Consider the following 17,815-nt stretch of genomic DNA (forward strand, 5'->3'; position numbering starts at 1 on the left):
ATATATAATATATATATATATATATGTACATATATGTATGTATTGCATATGCATACACGTATATCAACGCCTGTACGAGTCGGCTCAGCAAAGCTAATACACACCGCGCATGCAACAGACTTAGAAAGAGGCATTCCCATCCCCCGATGCTTGTTTTCTGCACTTGTTTGGGGGGTGAAAAGGCAGATCCAAAGAAGTACTGAGAAAAGGAAACTCAAAAGGCGTACCTGCGCAGGTTCAATGATCTGCTGTTCACTCAGCTGCCCAGCGCCCCAAAGAAATGTAAGAAAGTGGAAATCATCCAAACCCCAGACGCCTCGGCTGCCTGCAGCCTCCAGCATGTACCGCTGCTGCAGCGCGTGTGCAACCTGCACATAGCTGCATCAACGCGGAAACAAACAAACAAGCAAATAAACAACCTGAAAAACAGGCAACAGCCAACGAGCCAGCACAAGGACTGCTGCGTTCTGCCGCTGCGCTGCTGCTGCTGCAAGACAGTAGCTACGCGTAAAGAGCTAGAGGGGCCACGAATGGACGGAGGCAGGGGAAAGCGAACAACATTAAGTATTCAGTACGTGCAGGGATATATATACGTAGCTGCGGAGGGACGTAGAGGCGATGCAAAAACGCATCGAGCACCAATCACGGCAGCACCAACTGTCATGTAAGAAAGAAAGCAAACGACAAAAAACTACACAACAGCAGAAGCCAGGCAGTAAAAGAAAGGAGCAGAGAAGGCAACGTAGAGAGAAAGAGAGTACTGACCCTTTGAAGATTCCCAGCACCGCAAATGGGTCGTGTTCTTCTTCTTTTAAGATATTCTTTTTGAACAAACAAAACAAGAAAATAGCAAATGAACATTCATGGCCGGTTCCGAAATCTAGGCGGACGGGGTTGCCGAATGAAGAACAAAAAATGTCGACCATTTCCTTTTTCTCGGTTTCTGCCACCTGTACGTCTTCGCACGCTGCCCATACACCCGAAAACATCTCTTCTGCCTCCTGTAAATACCAATGCAAAATCACCCCCAAGTTGAGATTCATATTGCTTGGAGTATTAGCGTTTAGAGCTTTAGGATATGGTGTTGTTGGTATACAGCTGCAGCAGCGTTACGGCTCCTCAGGCTGGAGAATTTGGGATTCGCTGTGGACTGTGGCTGCAGTATTTCCTCTTATTTGGAGTTGTACAGCTGTTGTTTATCTTCTGCAACTGTAGGGTAACTTTTGCTGTCTGTGGGTCCGTTCTTTCCTCCTCCGCTCGTGTCAACATTTGTGTTGTTGATCGGCAGTGAGGAGCTAAAGAAGACCGTACTAGTGCGCAGCACTACAGACTCGACTACAATACATTCGCAGGTGTTTTGAATACTCTGTCGGAACACGCGTCTGTACAGCAGCTCCTCTCACCTTCTCCAGACGGCGGCACCACGTTTTGAATGCTTGATTACCGAATCGTGTTGGCTGTTCGATGGGAGGAATTTCATCGACCCACTGAAGCAGCTGCTGCAGAACTTCTATAAGAGCCCAGCATGCCTTATTAGCAGGCAGCTGCCGAAAGGGAACAAAATCAGACAGCAGCATCCCAGCACCCGACTGCGCAGAGATCATCTCCGCCTGTGCATCACGACCTGCAGCACCAGCTGCTGCAACTGCTGCACTTCCTGCAGTACCTGGATTTGCCGGATCAGACGGCACTTGTTTGTTGTTGTTATTGTGCTTTGACGGGGACAAATTGGGCAGAGTCTTCTTGCCCGCTGCATGTCTCGCTAGGCGCCCGACGAAGCTGAGAAACTGCGCGTGCGTGTCTGAGAAAAGCCAACGACGCAAGTCTGCCTCTGAGCGAACGGCTTTTGTTGTAGCCCTCAGCATCCAGTCGCCACTGTTCTGCTGCTGCCGCTGCTCCAAAGCTAAGGGGTGGACGCAGCAAAACGCATCGGGTACAACAGAAGAAACCCCAGGAGGACGCGGGGAGGCTCCTGTTGATGATGGTGTTGCGGACACTGCAGTTGCTGCTCCTGTCGATGCAGATGCTGGAGCAGCAGAAATAGCAGGATGCACACCCTCTTCAGAAGGAACTGCTGGGGAGACATGCTGCTGAAAGGCACGAGTTCTGTCGTAGGGCTCCATCTCCCCGCCAGTTGTACAGACAACTCAAGGGAGAGTTGACAACAAAAGCCTGAAGCTGAGGAGTCCAATCAATATAATAATGGCAGCTAAGCGGCAGCCAACTGCGTTTTCGGCGTGTTTGTCCCGCCCTCCTAGACAAAGTTTCCCAGATGATAGAAGTTTTACTGCTGCGAGTCCCAGCCCAAGGGCGCCTTTGTTCCCTCGGATGAAGCATGAAACTCGGGCCGTCGTCTGAGGCCAGTGGTGTGTTCTGGTTTAATGAAGTACAAAACACTGCTTCTGCTAAGGAACGCTCTGCAGAGAGGGAAGCGGGAGGAAAATTCAGGCCAATCGTCCGCACGAAGGCGGCAGGGGGAAATGGAGTGTAATGCTCCGGATTCCATAAAAAGAACCACGAAAATCGTCAAATATAGCTCATATGTATAGCAGCTTGGCCGCCAATAGCCTCTAGCTCGGCAGGCTAAGATGGGCGCACACTGCAGTCGAGTGGGAAAGCTGGGGGCCCTATTTTGCTTGATCAGTCGGCAAAAGCCCCAGAACATATTTTTTATGAATTAAAATGTCTTTTAAAGAGTTTCAATTTCTTTTGTGTCCACTTGTTTGCTCCGTGTAGGGCTTTTATCGAAACTTCCTCAAAGTGCCCATGAGCAGCTCAAGTGCTTGAAGTACAACATTTAGATGTTGTTTGCTCTGTTGTGTCAGTTGGCTTGAGTGTTGTCTTTCGTTTCTTTTTTTGTTTTTGGTACAATTGGCCTCTCTGACGCCGTCAAATAAATTTGGACCACCTGCACGTGATAGCGGCAGACGGCAGCTTGCCATGTATGCCAGCGATAGACGCAGACACTCACCGGAAATTAACACATCCAGAAAACCTTCACCTTCATTATAAATTGAGAAGAAGTGAGTGGTTCGAGCCGTACTGAACTACGGAGTCCTCCTACCACCAACAAGGTATTAGGATAGACAAATCAACCAGACGAAACGCGTGCACCTGTTCTGGAAGTATCCGGTTATTGGGGAGAATTGGTGAACACACCAGCAACTAGTGCAACCACAGAGACATGCGATTTTTAACTGCTTGCTGAGCCTACTCACATCTGGTGTGGATACACCTCTGCTCCTTAGCAGCATTAAGCTTCAGGGTGTTAACGGCGGTGGCTGTAAGTGTTTTGCCTCACAAACAAGTTGACTTCATAGTTGTCTGAACCTGCTTGAACCCGATACGAGTGAGCAGCTTGACTAGAGGGGCCTGAGATTTCGTGTGAGCAGCAGCGTTAGTACCAGTAGCATAGGCGCCACCAGTAACAGGAGAAGCAGCAGCAGCAAAAGCTGCCCCCGTAGCGGCCAAACAAGCAGCAGCAGCGAGAGCAGCAGCAAACGGAGAAACAAGAAAATGTCGTTGTCAGTACAGATGCAGATTCGTCGCAACGCGGAGGAGTTGCGAGCCTATTTGGCGGACTTACAAGATTGGGAAGGAAGCTTTGCTGAAAGGGAACAGCCTCACAACCCAACCGAAATTGAACAAGAACAGAGGAAAGCCCAGCCAGCGGAGGATGACAAACGGCAAGAACCTCTACTGCAGCAGCAAAGCCAAGATAAACAGCAGCAGCAACTGACTAGCCCGCAGCAGGAAGGGGGTCATGTGTCTGCGGGTGCCTCGCAATTGCAAGTGTCTCCCTCTGCAGAAACGGACAGGAGAAAGTTTGCGCGCGATTTAAATACTCTTTCAGATTACTATAAGGCATGGGATTCCTTTGACGCCGATGCCGATACAGAAAAGGAAGAGGACACCATACAACGAAGAAATCGAGCACTGGCGAAAAAGAAAACATTTGTAGGCAGCTAGCTGCAGCCACGGAACTTGCGAGAGCTAAACAAAGCTATGCATACATCATGGAAACCCCCTGTAGTCTCCGCTGATATTTCGCTTCAGCCGACAGTCTTCAAGAGGCATAACTGCTTCGAGAGAACATCCGGAGGACTCTGTCAGTGCATCAGACGAAGGATGGCTGAGGGTCTCTCTACGTGAATTGTTTATAAGGCCGGTTTTCGCCGCGAGTTCGCTGTTGCTTGTCATGTTGTGCTAATTATTTGAGATTTGTGCTGTGTGTTGCTTGGCATCTGCTCCTTCTTCTACTTTGTTGACGAGTCGTTTCACTATTTGTTTGCATTTGGTTGCTGTCTTCCTTTGTTCTTCTCCAATGGCTTCATTAGTACTTTGTTTTCGCTGTTGCAGCACCCTGCTGCTCGTGGGAACCAGCCTAGTCGGCGGTCGACCAAAATGTGTATCTTGGGGGCATTGCCGGGAGCAGAAATAGAGGAACTGGAGGGCTTGCAGAGAATAAAGACGGAAGCAAATGAAGCATTCAGAGGTGGAAGACTCGACGATGCGCTCATCGGATACACCCGCGGCATCCAAGAAGCAGAAATACACCTTCACAACGTACATAGACACCTCAAGAACATAAATTGCACAAGGCCGAAAAAGCTACGGGCATAAGCGCGGAAACAAAGACAACAACCACCCGGAGAGAGCAAAACAGAAAAAGAAGACAGAAATACTGGCAGCACAGAAAAAGGATTGCACAGAAAATTGAAAGAAAAACGAGGCCGAAACACAATTGCCACACGAGGTAGAGACTGAGAAACAAAGTCAGACTAAGATACAAACAGAAAGAGAGAGTCAGACAGGAAGAAAGAACACAGCGATTACAACACTCACGCATATACAAGCACAGATATTAAATGAGGCAGACAACGAGACATGGCAAACCGACGAAAAGGTATAGCTCCTCAATTGTACGTCAAGCCAACAAAACAGAACACCAGATAGAGACAGGAAACAGGGAAGAGAAGCAGCACAATATGCTCACAGATGCACAAGCGTGTAGTTGCTATAGGCAACTAGTTTCCGTTTCCAAACGTAAATCAATAAGAGCACCGAACCTCTATCTGCTATGTTGTGATGCAGCAGCGCACTACTGCTGCTGCTGTTGCTGAGACTGATACCAAATCAACGGGGGCAGCAGCAGCAGGAGTAGCAGAAGGGGCTTTTGAGCAGTTGGTAGGGCAGCTGTACGGGAACAGGGCAGCAGTATTCTTTCAGCAGCACAAGTACAAAGAGTGCGTCAAAGACTGTACAATCGCCCTTCAGTGGGCTCCCCTTAACCCGAAGATCCTCCACCGCAGGGGTTTGGCCTGGTCAGCCCAGAAAGAAACAGATAAAGCTATTGTCGATCTCAGAAGAGCACTGCGGCTCCTACAGCAGCAACATCAACAAGAACAGCAGCAGCAACTAGCGCAGCAGTACAAGCAACAACCTGAACAGCAACAAACGCAACAAGAGCAGCAGGACCAAGAACCCGAAAAGCAGCAGCAACAACAAGTGGCGGGCGTTGTTTCATGTTCTCTATCTGCTGCTGCGTCTTCTCGTGAGTCTTTGATGACGAGGATAGAGACCGAAATTGAGCGAATTGAAGCCAAAGTAGCACAACAAATGCAGGAGGAGCAGCAAAGAAGAAAGTCAGCTCTGCTGATGCCCCTCTACGAGAACAGCAGCCGCTTCCCCTCCGAGCCGCTGCGGCCTCTCACCGTCGTTGCTGCTGCAGCTCGCTGTAACAGACAAGCACTAGTTTAAAACAATCAATGTTAACAGGCACCTCCCTAGCAAACAAGCAGATCGACAAGAAGGCGAAAGAATTTCATTCAGTGCATAAAACATCATGCATCGGCAGAAAAAGCCACACAACCAAAATAACAGAACAGCAAACGCTGCAACACAAGCTAGTATAACACCAGCAACTCCACCACCAGCAAAAGCGGCTGAGACAGGAGGTTGGGTATGCCGCAAGAACAGGAGCAGCAACCGCTGCAATTGCGGGAGAGTTTCATTCGTATCATTCGTATCAACTGGCACGCGGCCATCCGGACTACCAGCAGCAGGAACAGGTTCAACTGGAGCATAAAACGGGAGAAGAACGGCAGGCGAAGCAGGAGGGAGTGAACATTGTTAAAGGCAGTAGCAGTGGCAAATGCATCCCCAGTGAGGTCGCGGGCCTGCCGGCCACCGCCTGTCGCTATGAGATGTTTGTTAGCATTGCAGCAACGCGATGCACTATAATCTACGATTACTGCCGCTGCTACTGCTGTTGCTGTTTCCACTGGTTGTGCTGCTGACGGGCCCGCTATTCAGGTGGAGTTGAGAGTTCTTGGGGCGCCTCCAGCTCCACAGCCCTCCCACCCATCTGTATCCGGATTTCTCAAACTAATCGAACAGCTCCTTTAAGTACGTGGAGCAGATATATACGCAGGCAGAATGTGAGCAAGTATACATAACGCTGTATGCTGCAAATGCCCAATAAATAATTAAGGAGAGGCACATGTACATGCTCCTGTCGGATGTGCTCAACCTAGCGGCGCTGCCACTACGAGGCTGCTAATTTTAAGTCTTCTCATTAACACGGCAGCGCCGCCTCGTTTAGGGGGGAAAACAGGGCAGCCACTCTACTGCTGCAGCAGTCACAGCTGCCCAGACACCACCCCTGGGGCGGCAATTTGCGGTACCCATTCCTTCTCGCTACTGTTCGTTTCAAATGTTAATAAATATGACACAAGCAAGCGAACTAACCAACTGAATTTGCAATTGATGCATAAACCAACAGGATAAGAAACAGACTATGCAAAATTGCGAAAATTGCTAAAGGAACCCCTCCTTGACCTTTAGATCCTGCAGCTTCTGGATATGTTTGGCCAGCCGCGCCTCAATCGTCCCGTGCTGCACCGAACAAAACACAAAAGCAAACACATCGTGTAGCAGCACCAGCAACAACAGACGTTCGTACACAGCTACAGCCTCCCTCTCCCAATCGTTGTGTGCCTCTGTTGATTACTCCCAGTTTGTAGCAAGCGTCTATCGCCCACTGCGCTGGCAGCCCCACAAGAATGTCAATCAAAAAGTAGAAGCAGTAAATAGGCCTTTATAATAGCCACTGTAACTACCAGTACCAATGCGAATACTGCGCCAAAGATTACTACGACTACTGCTACTGCTTCTGCTGGTGCTGCTGCAGGGTAGCAGCTCGTCTCCGTTTTTTGAGTGCGTCCACATTTATGTGTTCATCTGCTATTGCGCATTGGGTTGAGAGTGTTTGGACCGCTGTGTCTGTCTACTTGTTTGTCCGTCTGTCGGTTTATCTGCCCCTCTATCTGTGCGTATATGCATGTATGTATGTATGTTTGTGTGTGTGTGTGTGTGTGTGTGTGTGTGTGTGTGTGTGTGTGTGTGTGTGTGTGTGTGTGGTTGCGCCTAACCCCCAAGTATTTGTAGGCTTGTTTAGCTTTGAATTTAATTTGCTTTTGGATGTCTTTCGTGAAGAGGAAGGCGGCCTGGCGGCGCGTGCTCAGCACATTCCCGACGACGCAATCCGCCACCCCCTGAGAGTTGCAGCTGCTGTCACCCGCTCCTAAGTAGGCAGTTACGCTCTGCTGCAGCTGTTCCGGATCTGTTTCCAACTTGAAGGCAACAACAAAGCACAAAGGTGCGATACTACGCACCACAGACAGTATCTTAGGCGCCATCCACAGACGCAGGGTCAAATGGTGGTGGTTGTGCTGCTGCTGCTGCCTGTGATGATGCTGGACTTCCTCTCCCGCCGCTTCTGTTGCTGCTACTGTGTCTGACGCTTCGGATTCCCCCGTAAACCATCGCTTCGGCTGCATAGCAGCAATAAAGGAACCCCCGTGGGATGACCCCTTGGTCAAATCGCGAGAAGCCTTTTCTGCACCTTCGGATGCTGCTACTGCTGCAGCGGAGGGGAGATGCGCTGGCTGTAGTGGCTGAGAACTCTTGAGTTTATGGGCTGACATGAGAGCGTGTGGCAAGTAAAAGTCTGCAACGGCAGCAGCGGAACAAAACATCAGTCGTTCGCGAAGAGGTGCCGCTCCCGCTGTAACTGCACGCACAATGAAGGCGTAGTCCACGAGTGTACGGTAGGTGATGCACAACAGCCGAGTTTTGCAGCGGCTGTACAGCTCAAAGGCAGCCGCCGCCTCGCGCCTGCCGAACGTCCAACCCGACGCGTCCACTGCCTCGTCCTCCATCCCAGTGTCGACCCCAACGGAATCCAACGGTCCCCTCAAAATTACACTCCACGGAAATTGGTCATCCCCTGAATCATCTGCTTCTACCGCTGCTGCTGCTGCTCCTGCTGCTGCTTCTGCAGCAGCAGCTGATGAGGAGGCTTCTGCAGGCTCCGTGGTTACACCTGCGTCCTGATCGTCTGCTTGTGGGTCACTAGTGTTGACGACCGACCCAACAGAAGTGACAACTCGCGCCCCGTCACCATCTTTGTCCTCTTCGTAAACTGTAGTATACGTCTCGTACGCCACACGCTCAGAAGGGGGAGGACTCATGGAGGCCTTCTCGCCCTCAGATGCATCAGTTTCCGACGATGGCTCCTCCACAATCGGCTCCGGCTGCTGGCGTTGCCCCTCTTCTTCCTGCTGCTTCTGGAGGCTGCTGAGAGCCATGGAATCGAGTATGTGTGGCATGGGGTGAATGGGAAGCACATGGCGGACAAAGGGCTTCATTGCTCGTACCGATGTCACGTATACAACGTGATAGCCCAAACGCAAAAGCTGTTCACACAGTGCAGCTCCACGCTCCCCCGAACTAGTGTTGGTTATATACCGCACTGCCTCTCGCTGAAATGCATACAGTTGCCCACACACACAACGCACGCTATGCAACTCCTGCAGCAGCTGTACCGTCAGTCGTAGCAACTCTAATATCACAAACATCAGCCGAAGCAGTACCATCACATCAGCCTGTCATAGAGTACCAAGATATAAACGTTCGAAACGTCCAAGACAACCAGGCCAACGAAAACAGCAGCAACGGCAGCCAGCATTCTGCTCAACTGCCCTTCTAAGCAATGCACAACAAGGGAAATGCTTAGCTGCTCTTCAGTAGCAGATGAATGATACGCTTTAATGAATTGATCATTCAAATGAGTACCTCTAGAGGGACATCTGTGCCCCCTGCAGTGATGATTGCAACTTTGGATTCCTTCAACTCCTCCTTTTCCAGCAGGGGCCGAACAAACTGCCGCACACGGAGCCCGGCAGTGGCAACGTTGGGAGGCGGCGGCTCGTTGGAGAAGAAGGAGTCGGCTGGAGATGTGTCCAAACGGCTCAATGAACTGCGGCGCGCTGTATGCAAGAAGGCAGCGCCACCTGCTTCCGCAGCTCGTGTAGAGGACCGAGAGGGAGCACCTCCCCGAGACCCGCTGCCTTCCGCCATGCTGATGTTCAGCTCAGTCTGTGGAGAGACAGCAGCTGGAGCAAGAAGTGGCGCCTCCAACGGCGGCGCTGTGTGTCTACGAATTAATAAAAAAACTAGAATACGGAAGAACTTGGGATTCGTAGCCCATCAGATAGAAGGAACCGTAAAGCTTTTAATATAAACAGTAGTAAAGAAGAAAACAGTGCCGTTTCAGAAGGCCTGATGCAACAGTAGGCAAAAGACGGGTTGACAGCTGCACAGGCCACAAAAGTCGCGCGGGCCGTCAGAAGGCTTACGGTTACAGAGGCAATCTACTGCAGTTCGTGTACACTTCAGTGATCCTAAATGAAAGAAATCGTATGTTTTGCTGTATAATTGAAGAATAATTAACTTGGAGCTACGCAGCCGAAGGCCATCGACTGTGTACTCGCAGAAGCTGCTCGAGCGGACTTGCACACGCGGTGTTGTGAAATCCTCATGTGCGTACTTGTTGGAAATTCCGAACACATATGATTAAATTGTGTGTTAATTTATAATTAATGCAATTAATAATTTGTGAAAGGGTCGGAACCACTAGTAAGTCTCAGGTGAAGGTGTCCTTACCAGTTGGTATTCTGCCATTGCAAAGTTCCACATGATGGCATCTTAACCTCCTCTCTGGATGTATTTCCGTTATTGTTGTCCCTAAGGTAGCAGCTACCACTGAAGTAACCGAGTCCTCATACATGGAAAATTTCGGGTTTTTCTTCACCAGCACACTAACAACAATAGGAATGTGCAAATGACTAACTGGCTTTTGGCCCTTTGTAGAGCTACGTTACTGCTTCTACCAGCGTCTTTGTCTACGCCGACACAATCACAACTTCAGAGAGGTAGTGTTGGTCGACGTCATACGCAGTACCCCAGACGGGAACTTCAACTCAAGGAGGCATCCGCTGTTTCGGTCCTACTACGCACGTTATAGGTATCTCCTTTCTTTCAGGGTTCCTCCTGAGCTACGGAGGGCTAAAACAAACCCGGCATAGTTTAATACTCCAAACACACTACCTCCCTAGTACGACCAGCTCGACGCTGTCAGCCCCCGTTACACACCACACAACGGGATTAAAGAGTTTCTGCAGTACCATTTCAATTCAAAATAAAAAACATCCTACACAGTGTGAAGTAACCCAGGGTCCTGCCCCCGATAAGCACATGTGCGAAGCTTGCGGTGCACCGATGCAGATGCCTATTTCAGAAACAGCTTCGCTTAAATGCATCGGATGAATGCGCAACCATCCACCATACTTGGCGAAGTAAATGGTAATTAGCATTCTTATCAGTTGCGGAACTACACCAATGGGGAATTCACTGCTGCATCCCCAGTGGAAGCAGTTACCGATTGCTCTTTGGCCACCCTACCAACCTAATTCCCCCACGCCAGAGGCAAGCTGTGGAATATCAATATGCGCATACAGCTGCTGCCCCTGGCTTTTCCTTCTTACAGCATCCACTATCCCGATGCATGGCCTTCTAAACAAATTTAAACATTCGTAAGTACTTAGAAGTCGAGACACCTGAGAGGCTGTTGAGTTCCGTGGTTTACGGGATTCATGTTTATGCCAAGCTCCTGGAATGAGGAGAGTTTCTCTGGTTTTGTTCCCTCGCCGTTTTTCTTTTTTCAAGCGACTGAGCTAAAGGATGCCGTTTTCCTCCATAATGGTTTGCACTGCCTCCTCTGACGCCTGCAGCGTCGCAGCCGAAGCCCACGACCACGCCTTTGCACAGGGAAACATCACGATTGCAATTCTGGCTGTAATTTTGTTCCTGACTCTGATATTTGAAGTACGCCTGCATTCCGAATAAAATGAACAAACGACAAAAACAATGTTTCCTGCAGGTGGCTCATGAAGAACTCGTCGAGTATTTGGAGCACAACCATTTGCACCATGTGCTGAAGGTGGTGACCGCAATTACAAAAGAAGTAACGGTGCTTGGGTTCATTTCTCTTCTTCTCTTTTTCTCCACTCGTTTCGGCCTGACGATGGCAATCAACGACAAACTGCTCGGACAGAATTCCCTCGAGCGCATTGGGATAGAGGAACTGAAGGAGGAAAGCGGAAACCCATACGCTGCTCCCACAGTTGTGTTTGAGTTATTTGAAAGCGCGCACATCATCGTGTTCCTGTTGCTAGTAACTTTTACAGTCAGCATCCTCGTGCTGCTGAGTCTGTCAGTTGCAACTACGACAGAATGGCGGAGGTGAGCACCTGACAACAGCGTATCGCCCGTTTAACTGGGAAAATTAATAACCTCTTCCTTACAGGTACGACGGCATGGGAGAGTCGGAATTCCAGCAAATCGTGAAAAGCAGAGAGGCGTCGGACTCCGCCCTTCGTTTTTGGTACATTCGTTTCCGCTTTATGAATCCGCTAACGCCATTTGCTCCTCACCAAGAAGGAGAATTCAACTTCGGCGAGTTCCTGTCAGAACGGCTTTCTGAGACACTGTTGCACATGGTCGAAATACCAATATCCACTTGGACGTTGTTTATTCCCATTCTACTTTCTGTGCGGCCGGTCTTTGGCTTCAGCCCGAAGCCGCTAATGGAGTTTCTTGTTTTCGCTGCAGGGGCCCTTTTGTTTTTCAACCTCTTCATCTTCTGGCGACTAGAAACAGTCTTGAACTACCACACTCCCAGCAGTAAGGAGATCGAAGAGTACCTTCGGGGTCTTGCACAACCGGGGACTTCAACGGTTTTGCCTGCTGCACCAATTGAAGCGCTCCCACCCGTAACTCGAAACGGGCCAATATGCACTCTGATTAGAGGAGCCCGAGTAATGAACGCTCAGGAGTCGCTATTCGTACTAGGACCGAGAGGCATCCCAGCAATGAGGACCTTAATCCAACTGTCGCTGTCGCTTCACGTTGTCGCCGTAACTGCCGCAGCGAAGCTGCTGATATCCCCGCACTATCAGCATGTTATGTTTGGGGTGCTGGGCTACTGGAGCGGCATCGCGCCCCTGTTAGTGCTCCTCCTCAGCATGGGGCTCTTCCCTTCCATCGCCACCCACTTCACAGTCGTCAGCAACCTCGGGTCTCTAGCCAGCCGCCAGGCCATCGCTGCAAGCGCACAGCGCCTCCGCTCGCAACAGCTGGAGAGGTATTTCCAAATGCTTCAGTTCCTTCGCTACAAAGCAGACACCGATTTCGCCTCACGCCCCGGCCGTGCGAGAGATGAAATAGAGGAAGCGAAGCAACTATACGACTCCCTCTCGCCAGAAACGCAAAAAGGCTACCAAGACATCTTCCACGCATTTGCTGAGCTCGCTGAAGAACCCAGGATCCCCCTCACGAACATTCACAAGATGATCGAAGCATTTGCACTAAACGAAAGAATACCCGACTGCAAAGAGAAAGCAGGTCAGCAGCTGCTGCACCGCCCGTTATTATATACTGCCTCCACAGCCACTAGAGATCTCATTTTCATTGCATGTGCATCCTCATTCATGTATTTTGCCGTTTAAATTAATGCCGCAAACACAGATGGGTGGGTCGTCGCACTGGACACTTCTGAGAGCCTCACGTTCCCCGCTTTCACCGCCGTACGTTCCGCGCCTCCAGCTTCCTTTGCCGATTTAACTAAAATAAATGCTTGCATTTTCACACACATTGACAGATGATCATGCATCTTCTGGAGGACGAGACAAGAGCACTGGCGCCTCCCCACTTACGGGAAGCGTATACACGGGTCCAGCGCCTTCTTTTCTGTGCATCAACTGGCAACTCCCATCTCCTTTATATTCTCAGGACCTCTTCGACTTTCTTGACGACGACGCTGACGGCTATGTGACGGTGGTGAGCCGATAGTGTTCTCTTGAATTTACAGTTTGTTGCAGCCCTACACCTGGGAACACCGTTGTCTGCGCGCTGTGAACTGCATCGATCTACACCTGAAAATAACTCCCTCTGCATGAAATCATCAGGACGACTTCATGGACAACCTGACCGGTTTGAAGCCAGCTGCTTCCGAAGAGGAGGTTAAACAGCTCGTTGCAGCAATGGCCCACGGAGTCCGCGGGGAGTTAGTTAGCTTCTATCAGCTGGCTTCCTGGATAGACGAAATCGAAGACAGAGCCAAAAGCTTCCACCCCAAAGGATCCCCCACACGCTAGCCCATAGTTTTTATATGAATTTATTCCTAAATTGTGCATTATATGTGACCAGATATGGCCTTCTAACATCATGCTCCCCATCTCGTTCTTATGTGTATATCGCAGCAAACCGCATAGCAAATGATCCCTGCGTTATTACGCCGCCGTGCCTGTCGACAACGGCAGCTTTTCCCAACTACAGAGGGGTAAAAGCCAGCTAGCGACAGCCACCACCCTGAAGCTGCCGATACATGCCCATTCAAATGCTTAAAAACATGTCTCCTGGAGACGGGAGCACAAAACATATTTCATGCCCTCACCTGCCGGCACCAGGACGAGAGGCCACCACCACGCAAGGCAAGGCAATGGGTCGTGAGCCCTAGGTATAAGGCTCTCCGCCAGCCCTGCTCTTCTCAAACGGTAAACAAGCAGGCAGCCAACGAGACATGAGTCAAGCTCTGTCTCTTAGAAAGCGCTGCTGTCGGATATCGAGCCTTAGCCTGCACTTTAATCGCGAGTGCATTGCCCAGGCAGCAGCCGGAAGTTCGGCTGTTTGCATGCAGGCGTGCCTAGCCTACGAATACAGCGCCTTCCGCAGCCAGGAGACGTCCCCCAAGTGCCTGGGGTTCCTCCTATGATAGTAGAAGAGAACGCCGAAGAAGAGTAGGCAAATGCTCCCTACAACCAAATAGGCAATCCCCAGGAAAGCCGTGCGACCGCCCAGCCACGAAGCCTGTGTCACCACTACGCTCTTTGAACCTGCAATTAATGAAAATAAAATGTTGCAAGCAAACCCATAAATACACAAAACAGCATAGACCGAAAACTCCTGCGACAAACCCGATTCAGCACCAAAAAACGTATAAGGACGCTAGTAGATGGTCCACAGGCTTACAGCGTAGAAGCACGTCTCATTACGAGAGCAATGGCGCAGAAACCATCCAATCGTATCCATACACCCACGCAGCTGCCGCTCCATTCGTGCGCAAAGTACGTTTGTGCATAAATGGAAGGCCATGACAAAAACAGATTCACAAAAACGCAATCCCCTCACTCAACGGATGAGGCACGGTCATCCGTTCAACGGCTGGTTTATACACTGCGAACCGGCGCCGTCACCTCCACAGGCTAAGATTCGTTTAACCAGGCAAACCAACAGCACGCACACCAGCAGAAGCTTCAGAGCGCACTGGCTCTGGGAATAAGGGAACAGGCATCAGTAACGCTGTCGTGGAAGCGTAGGTGGGTTTTCGGCAGTTAGGATAGGCCTTACCGCCGAAAGACTTCACGTCATAGGTGTTGTTTGTGACCTTTATGTAAAAGGGAAGCTTCAGAGGTTGCGCCACGAACCGTCCATATACCTTTCGGAATACGGGCAAAGGCGACTCTCTCATCCAGACAATAAAATGTGAATTCTCCACTCCCCAGCCAACACCTGTTCGCAGCACGTGCTACGCATTGACAATAATCTCCTGCTTGCCTCGCAAGTACCTGGAAGTACTCGTCCCTGTGGATACGGCGAGAGCCTGGCAAAAACAGTTGGTGAGATCAAGGAGGTAGTGCGCAGGCAAGCACCAAATGAATGTGCATTACCGGGTTTGTCCATGTGTAAAGCGGAAGCGTATGTTTGGTTAAAAAGCCAAAAGTCAACCTGCGGAGCAGCGGCATTCATTTCTTCGCTGGACGGGTTTTTGAATGTGGAAAGATCCCAATCCCAGCAAATCGCTTCTCTTGACTCGTCGAGTTCTATTTCCGTTATCTCGTCCTCCTCCACAGCCGAAAAAACATCCGTAAATACCGAACCCGCACTCAAACCACATGGATGCAGCACACGCCCATCGGATGACTCCACCCGAGGGTCGCACGCAGTTCGCACTTCTGAAGCTGCGGTGTAAACCTTCCCCTAATTTAACGCAGAGCAAAAGCCAGAAAAGAAACAAAACAGTGCAGCTCTAGTCTTAAACAGGTAGGCACTTGCGAAGAAACTTGAATTAATTGACAGCAGGGAACATTCAGACGACACTGGCAAGTGCCCTTTCATAACTCCTCATCATGCGCAAATAGTGAAAGAACAGCAGGGAAGCCCATGGAGCATTATTGGGGGGGGGAGTGACACTCCCAGCCAGCAGTTATGGAAAGCCAAGCATACTCACTTCCAACTGTTTATCAGATCGCGACTTCATGAAGTGGCGATGATTCTGAAAATAGTTGGACAATTCGTAGTAGAGCAAAACATCTCCCGTTATTTCCGTAATAGAAGTGTCGGTGCATGTCGAAGCGTCTATCTGCAACCAACGCAACAAAAACTGCGCACGCCAGTGTGAGGCAAGCGCTGCTGAAGAATGCCCCCACTTTACCCCCTTGAAAAGTTGGTATCGTACATCTTCTGCAGGTGCATTTATTGTGACTGCATGTTAGTTCTGCGTTACCTTCAGGCTGACGTCGCCATCCATGTCTGTGTAGTTCACTTTACATTCCACAATACTGTTGTTTACTAGGAGGATGACAAACCCCAAGACAACAAAAATCAGGCCCACTCCAAATAATACGAACAAAATACGCCTCGGAGTGAGCAAAGGTTCCCAAGCCGACATCCGCTGCTGCATAAAGTCGTCAAGCGCAGCACGGGAACAGCAGTAACACCGCCCGCAGCCGCAACTGCGTTTCACTCCATCGCTGCAACCCGAACACTCTCGCGAGATCCGCTGTGGGGAGGAGAACACAAAAGCAAACACATACAAATCTGAATGGAATGGAATATCGGTTCTCCATTCGAACATGGGCAGCAACGTCGTTGCAGGTCCTCCACTGCAAAATCACCAAAACCGCTTGGAAATTGACCCCACAAAACTCCGTAATTGCCTAGGTATTATCGGAGCCACAAATTATTCGGGCGGCCTGCTAATACATCCCTGGGGTTGTGCTCACCGTGCGCGGCAGCTCCTGGCTTGGAGACTCTGGTACATCAGGCGAGTCTGGTTGCTTAACGTGTTCTTCGTATCCCTGTCCATCATGACAGAGAGAGTCGTGGTGCACCACGCCGGCAGCTGGCGCCACTTTTTGCCTACGCATCCTTTATTCGCAAGCACGGACCAGACGCCCGGCTGCTCCGGAACTGATTACTCCCAGCGACGCAGCCTCTTCTGTAACAACCAGCGTTCGCTAAGAAAGTAAGGTGCCTTATGACTGGAGCCACCTAGCCCCCTGCCGGTAAATTGTCAATGCTCATCGAATATGTGTGTCCTCAAGCTGGCTTGCAATGTCCCACACGGGTTGCCCAACCGTCAGAGCCCACAGCTCCGGGGCCCATCTAATTGGTGTGGTGGTGGAATATGTAATTATTTTTTAAATACCTCCCCACATTTCTGATCGTTTTGCGTGAATGTGCTTGCGCATGAAAAGACGACCTCTGCCCTATTTTGCTTAGGACTTTGGCTGCATGTCAGCGCGTGGCTGTGTCTCTGGAATTCTCCCTCAGAAGGCTGCAGCAATATGAATTTTCACATCATATAGATAAAAACGGTCGATTTATTCAAGTTTTTTGTGTAGCAATAAATGTGCTCGGTTGTACGAAGGGCTGCTGCACAACTGTGTCCGTTCGCGTCATTGTTCCGCTCCGTGCACTCCACGGCCACCTTAACCGGTTCCCTTCATATTTTACGAAAAATTCGTTATCCGAGCACTCCAAAGCATCAAACTATATATCGAAAAGCTCAATGTGGAGCTAGATGATTTTCTGTTGCTCTGCTTCGCACCCACTAGCTTGACGGGTCCGAGCTGTTATAGACTCAACTACTTAGGTTAACGTAGTCTTAGTTATACCATATACATTTTTGCCCTTTCCGTTACTTGTATGGCGTATCTTCGAAGGTTGCTTGTCTGTATATATTGATGTAGCTGAAAGCCACGCGGAACATTGAACGCTCATGACCTACAGCGTTTCCCTGCCCTGTTGAATGCAGTGACACTGCTGAGGACAGCTAAACGCTGCAATTGGAACTGAGCTACATAGTTTGTGCGTTATGCACATACTGTAGCTTTGGTGCTACAAAGTTCGCCTGTGCGGAATTTGACAGCAAGACTCGTTATTTGGTCAAATATTGTTTCCTTCTACGTTGTGTGCAACCGGTTGTGGAGCCCTAAGTTTCCACTTCGGCAACTCAGCGCTCTATCTGTTTGCACGTTGGTGCATAGGTATGCACGGTAGCCAAAAGCAGAAACCATTTACAAGGCGCTTCCCGAAGGGAGAAGTGTTCGTTGTTCCAGGAGCGGAACTG

The 17,815-nt window shown here is 50.0% G+C and overlaps 5 protein-coding genes across 5 annotated transcripts; 2 read left to right on the top strand and 3 right to left on the bottom strand.

Annotated features, from left to right (window-relative positions):
* Positions 1–227: 227 nt before the first annotated feature.
* On the bottom strand, positions 228–2,123 carry EMWEY_00038490 (phosphotyrosyl phosphatase activator, putative; the record flags this gene model as incomplete). Its single annotated transcript, XM_013482342.1, has 3 exons — positions 228–378; positions 766–1,001; positions 1,404–2,123. Coding segments are annotated over 3 exons (1,107 nt in total), but the record flags the coding sequence as incomplete, so codon positions are not given.
* Positions 2,124–3,516: 1,393 nt separating this feature from the next.
* On the top strand, positions 3,517–5,760 carry EMWEY_00038500 (hypothetical protein, conserved; the record flags this gene model as incomplete). The annotated part of the gene is made up of 3 exons (XM_013482343.1): positions 3,517–3,957; positions 4,360–4,566; positions 5,098–5,760. The coding sequence occupies 3 exons, from the start codon at positions 3,517–3,519 to the stop codon at positions 5,758–5,760; spliced, it is 1,311 nt and encodes a 436-aa protein (XP_013337797.1).
* Positions 5,761–6,819: 1,059 nt separating this feature from the next.
* Positions 6,820–9,423, bottom strand: EMWEY_00038510 (DNA/pantothenate metabolism flavoprotein domain-containing protein, putative; the record flags this gene model as incomplete). The annotated part of the gene is made up of 3 exons (XM_013482344.1): positions 6,820–6,897; positions 7,434–8,825; positions 9,139–9,423. 3 exons carry the CDS (start codon positions 9,421–9,423, stop codon positions 6,820–6,822), a joined length of 1,755 nt encoding a protein of 584 aa, XP_013337798.1.
* Positions 9,424–11,720: 2,297 nt separating this feature from the next.
* EMWEY_00038520 (hypothetical protein, conserved) lies at positions 11,721–13,254 on the top strand (the record flags this gene model as incomplete). Its single annotated transcript, XM_013482345.1, has 3 exons — positions 11,721–12,807; positions 12,931–12,989; positions 13,195–13,254. The coding sequence occupies 3 exons, from the start codon at positions 11,721–11,723 to the stop codon at positions 13,252–13,254; spliced, it is 1,206 nt and encodes a 401-aa protein (XP_013337799.1).
* An 858-nt stretch (positions 13,255–14,112) lies between these two features.
* EMWEY_00038530 (LEM3 / CDC50 family protein, putative) lies at positions 14,113–16,610 on the bottom strand (the record flags this gene model as incomplete). The annotated part of the gene is made up of 6 exons (XM_013482346.1): positions 14,113–14,297; positions 14,812–14,973; positions 15,132–15,441; positions 15,692–15,823; positions 15,968–16,243; positions 16,467–16,610. The coding sequence occupies 6 exons, from the start codon at positions 16,608–16,610 to the stop codon at positions 14,113–14,115; spliced, it is 1,209 nt and encodes a 402-aa protein (XP_013337800.1).
* Positions 16,611–17,815: the final 1,205 nt, after the last annotated feature.

The sequence above is a fragment of the Eimeria maxima genome, genomic scaffold, assembly GCF_000499605.1.
Source record: "Eimeria maxima Weybridge genomic scaffold, Emw_scaff596, whole genome shotgun sequence".
NCBI classification, from domain to species: domain Eukaryota; phylum Apicomplexa; class Conoidasida; order Eucoccidiorida; family Eimeriidae; genus Eimeria; species Eimeria maxima.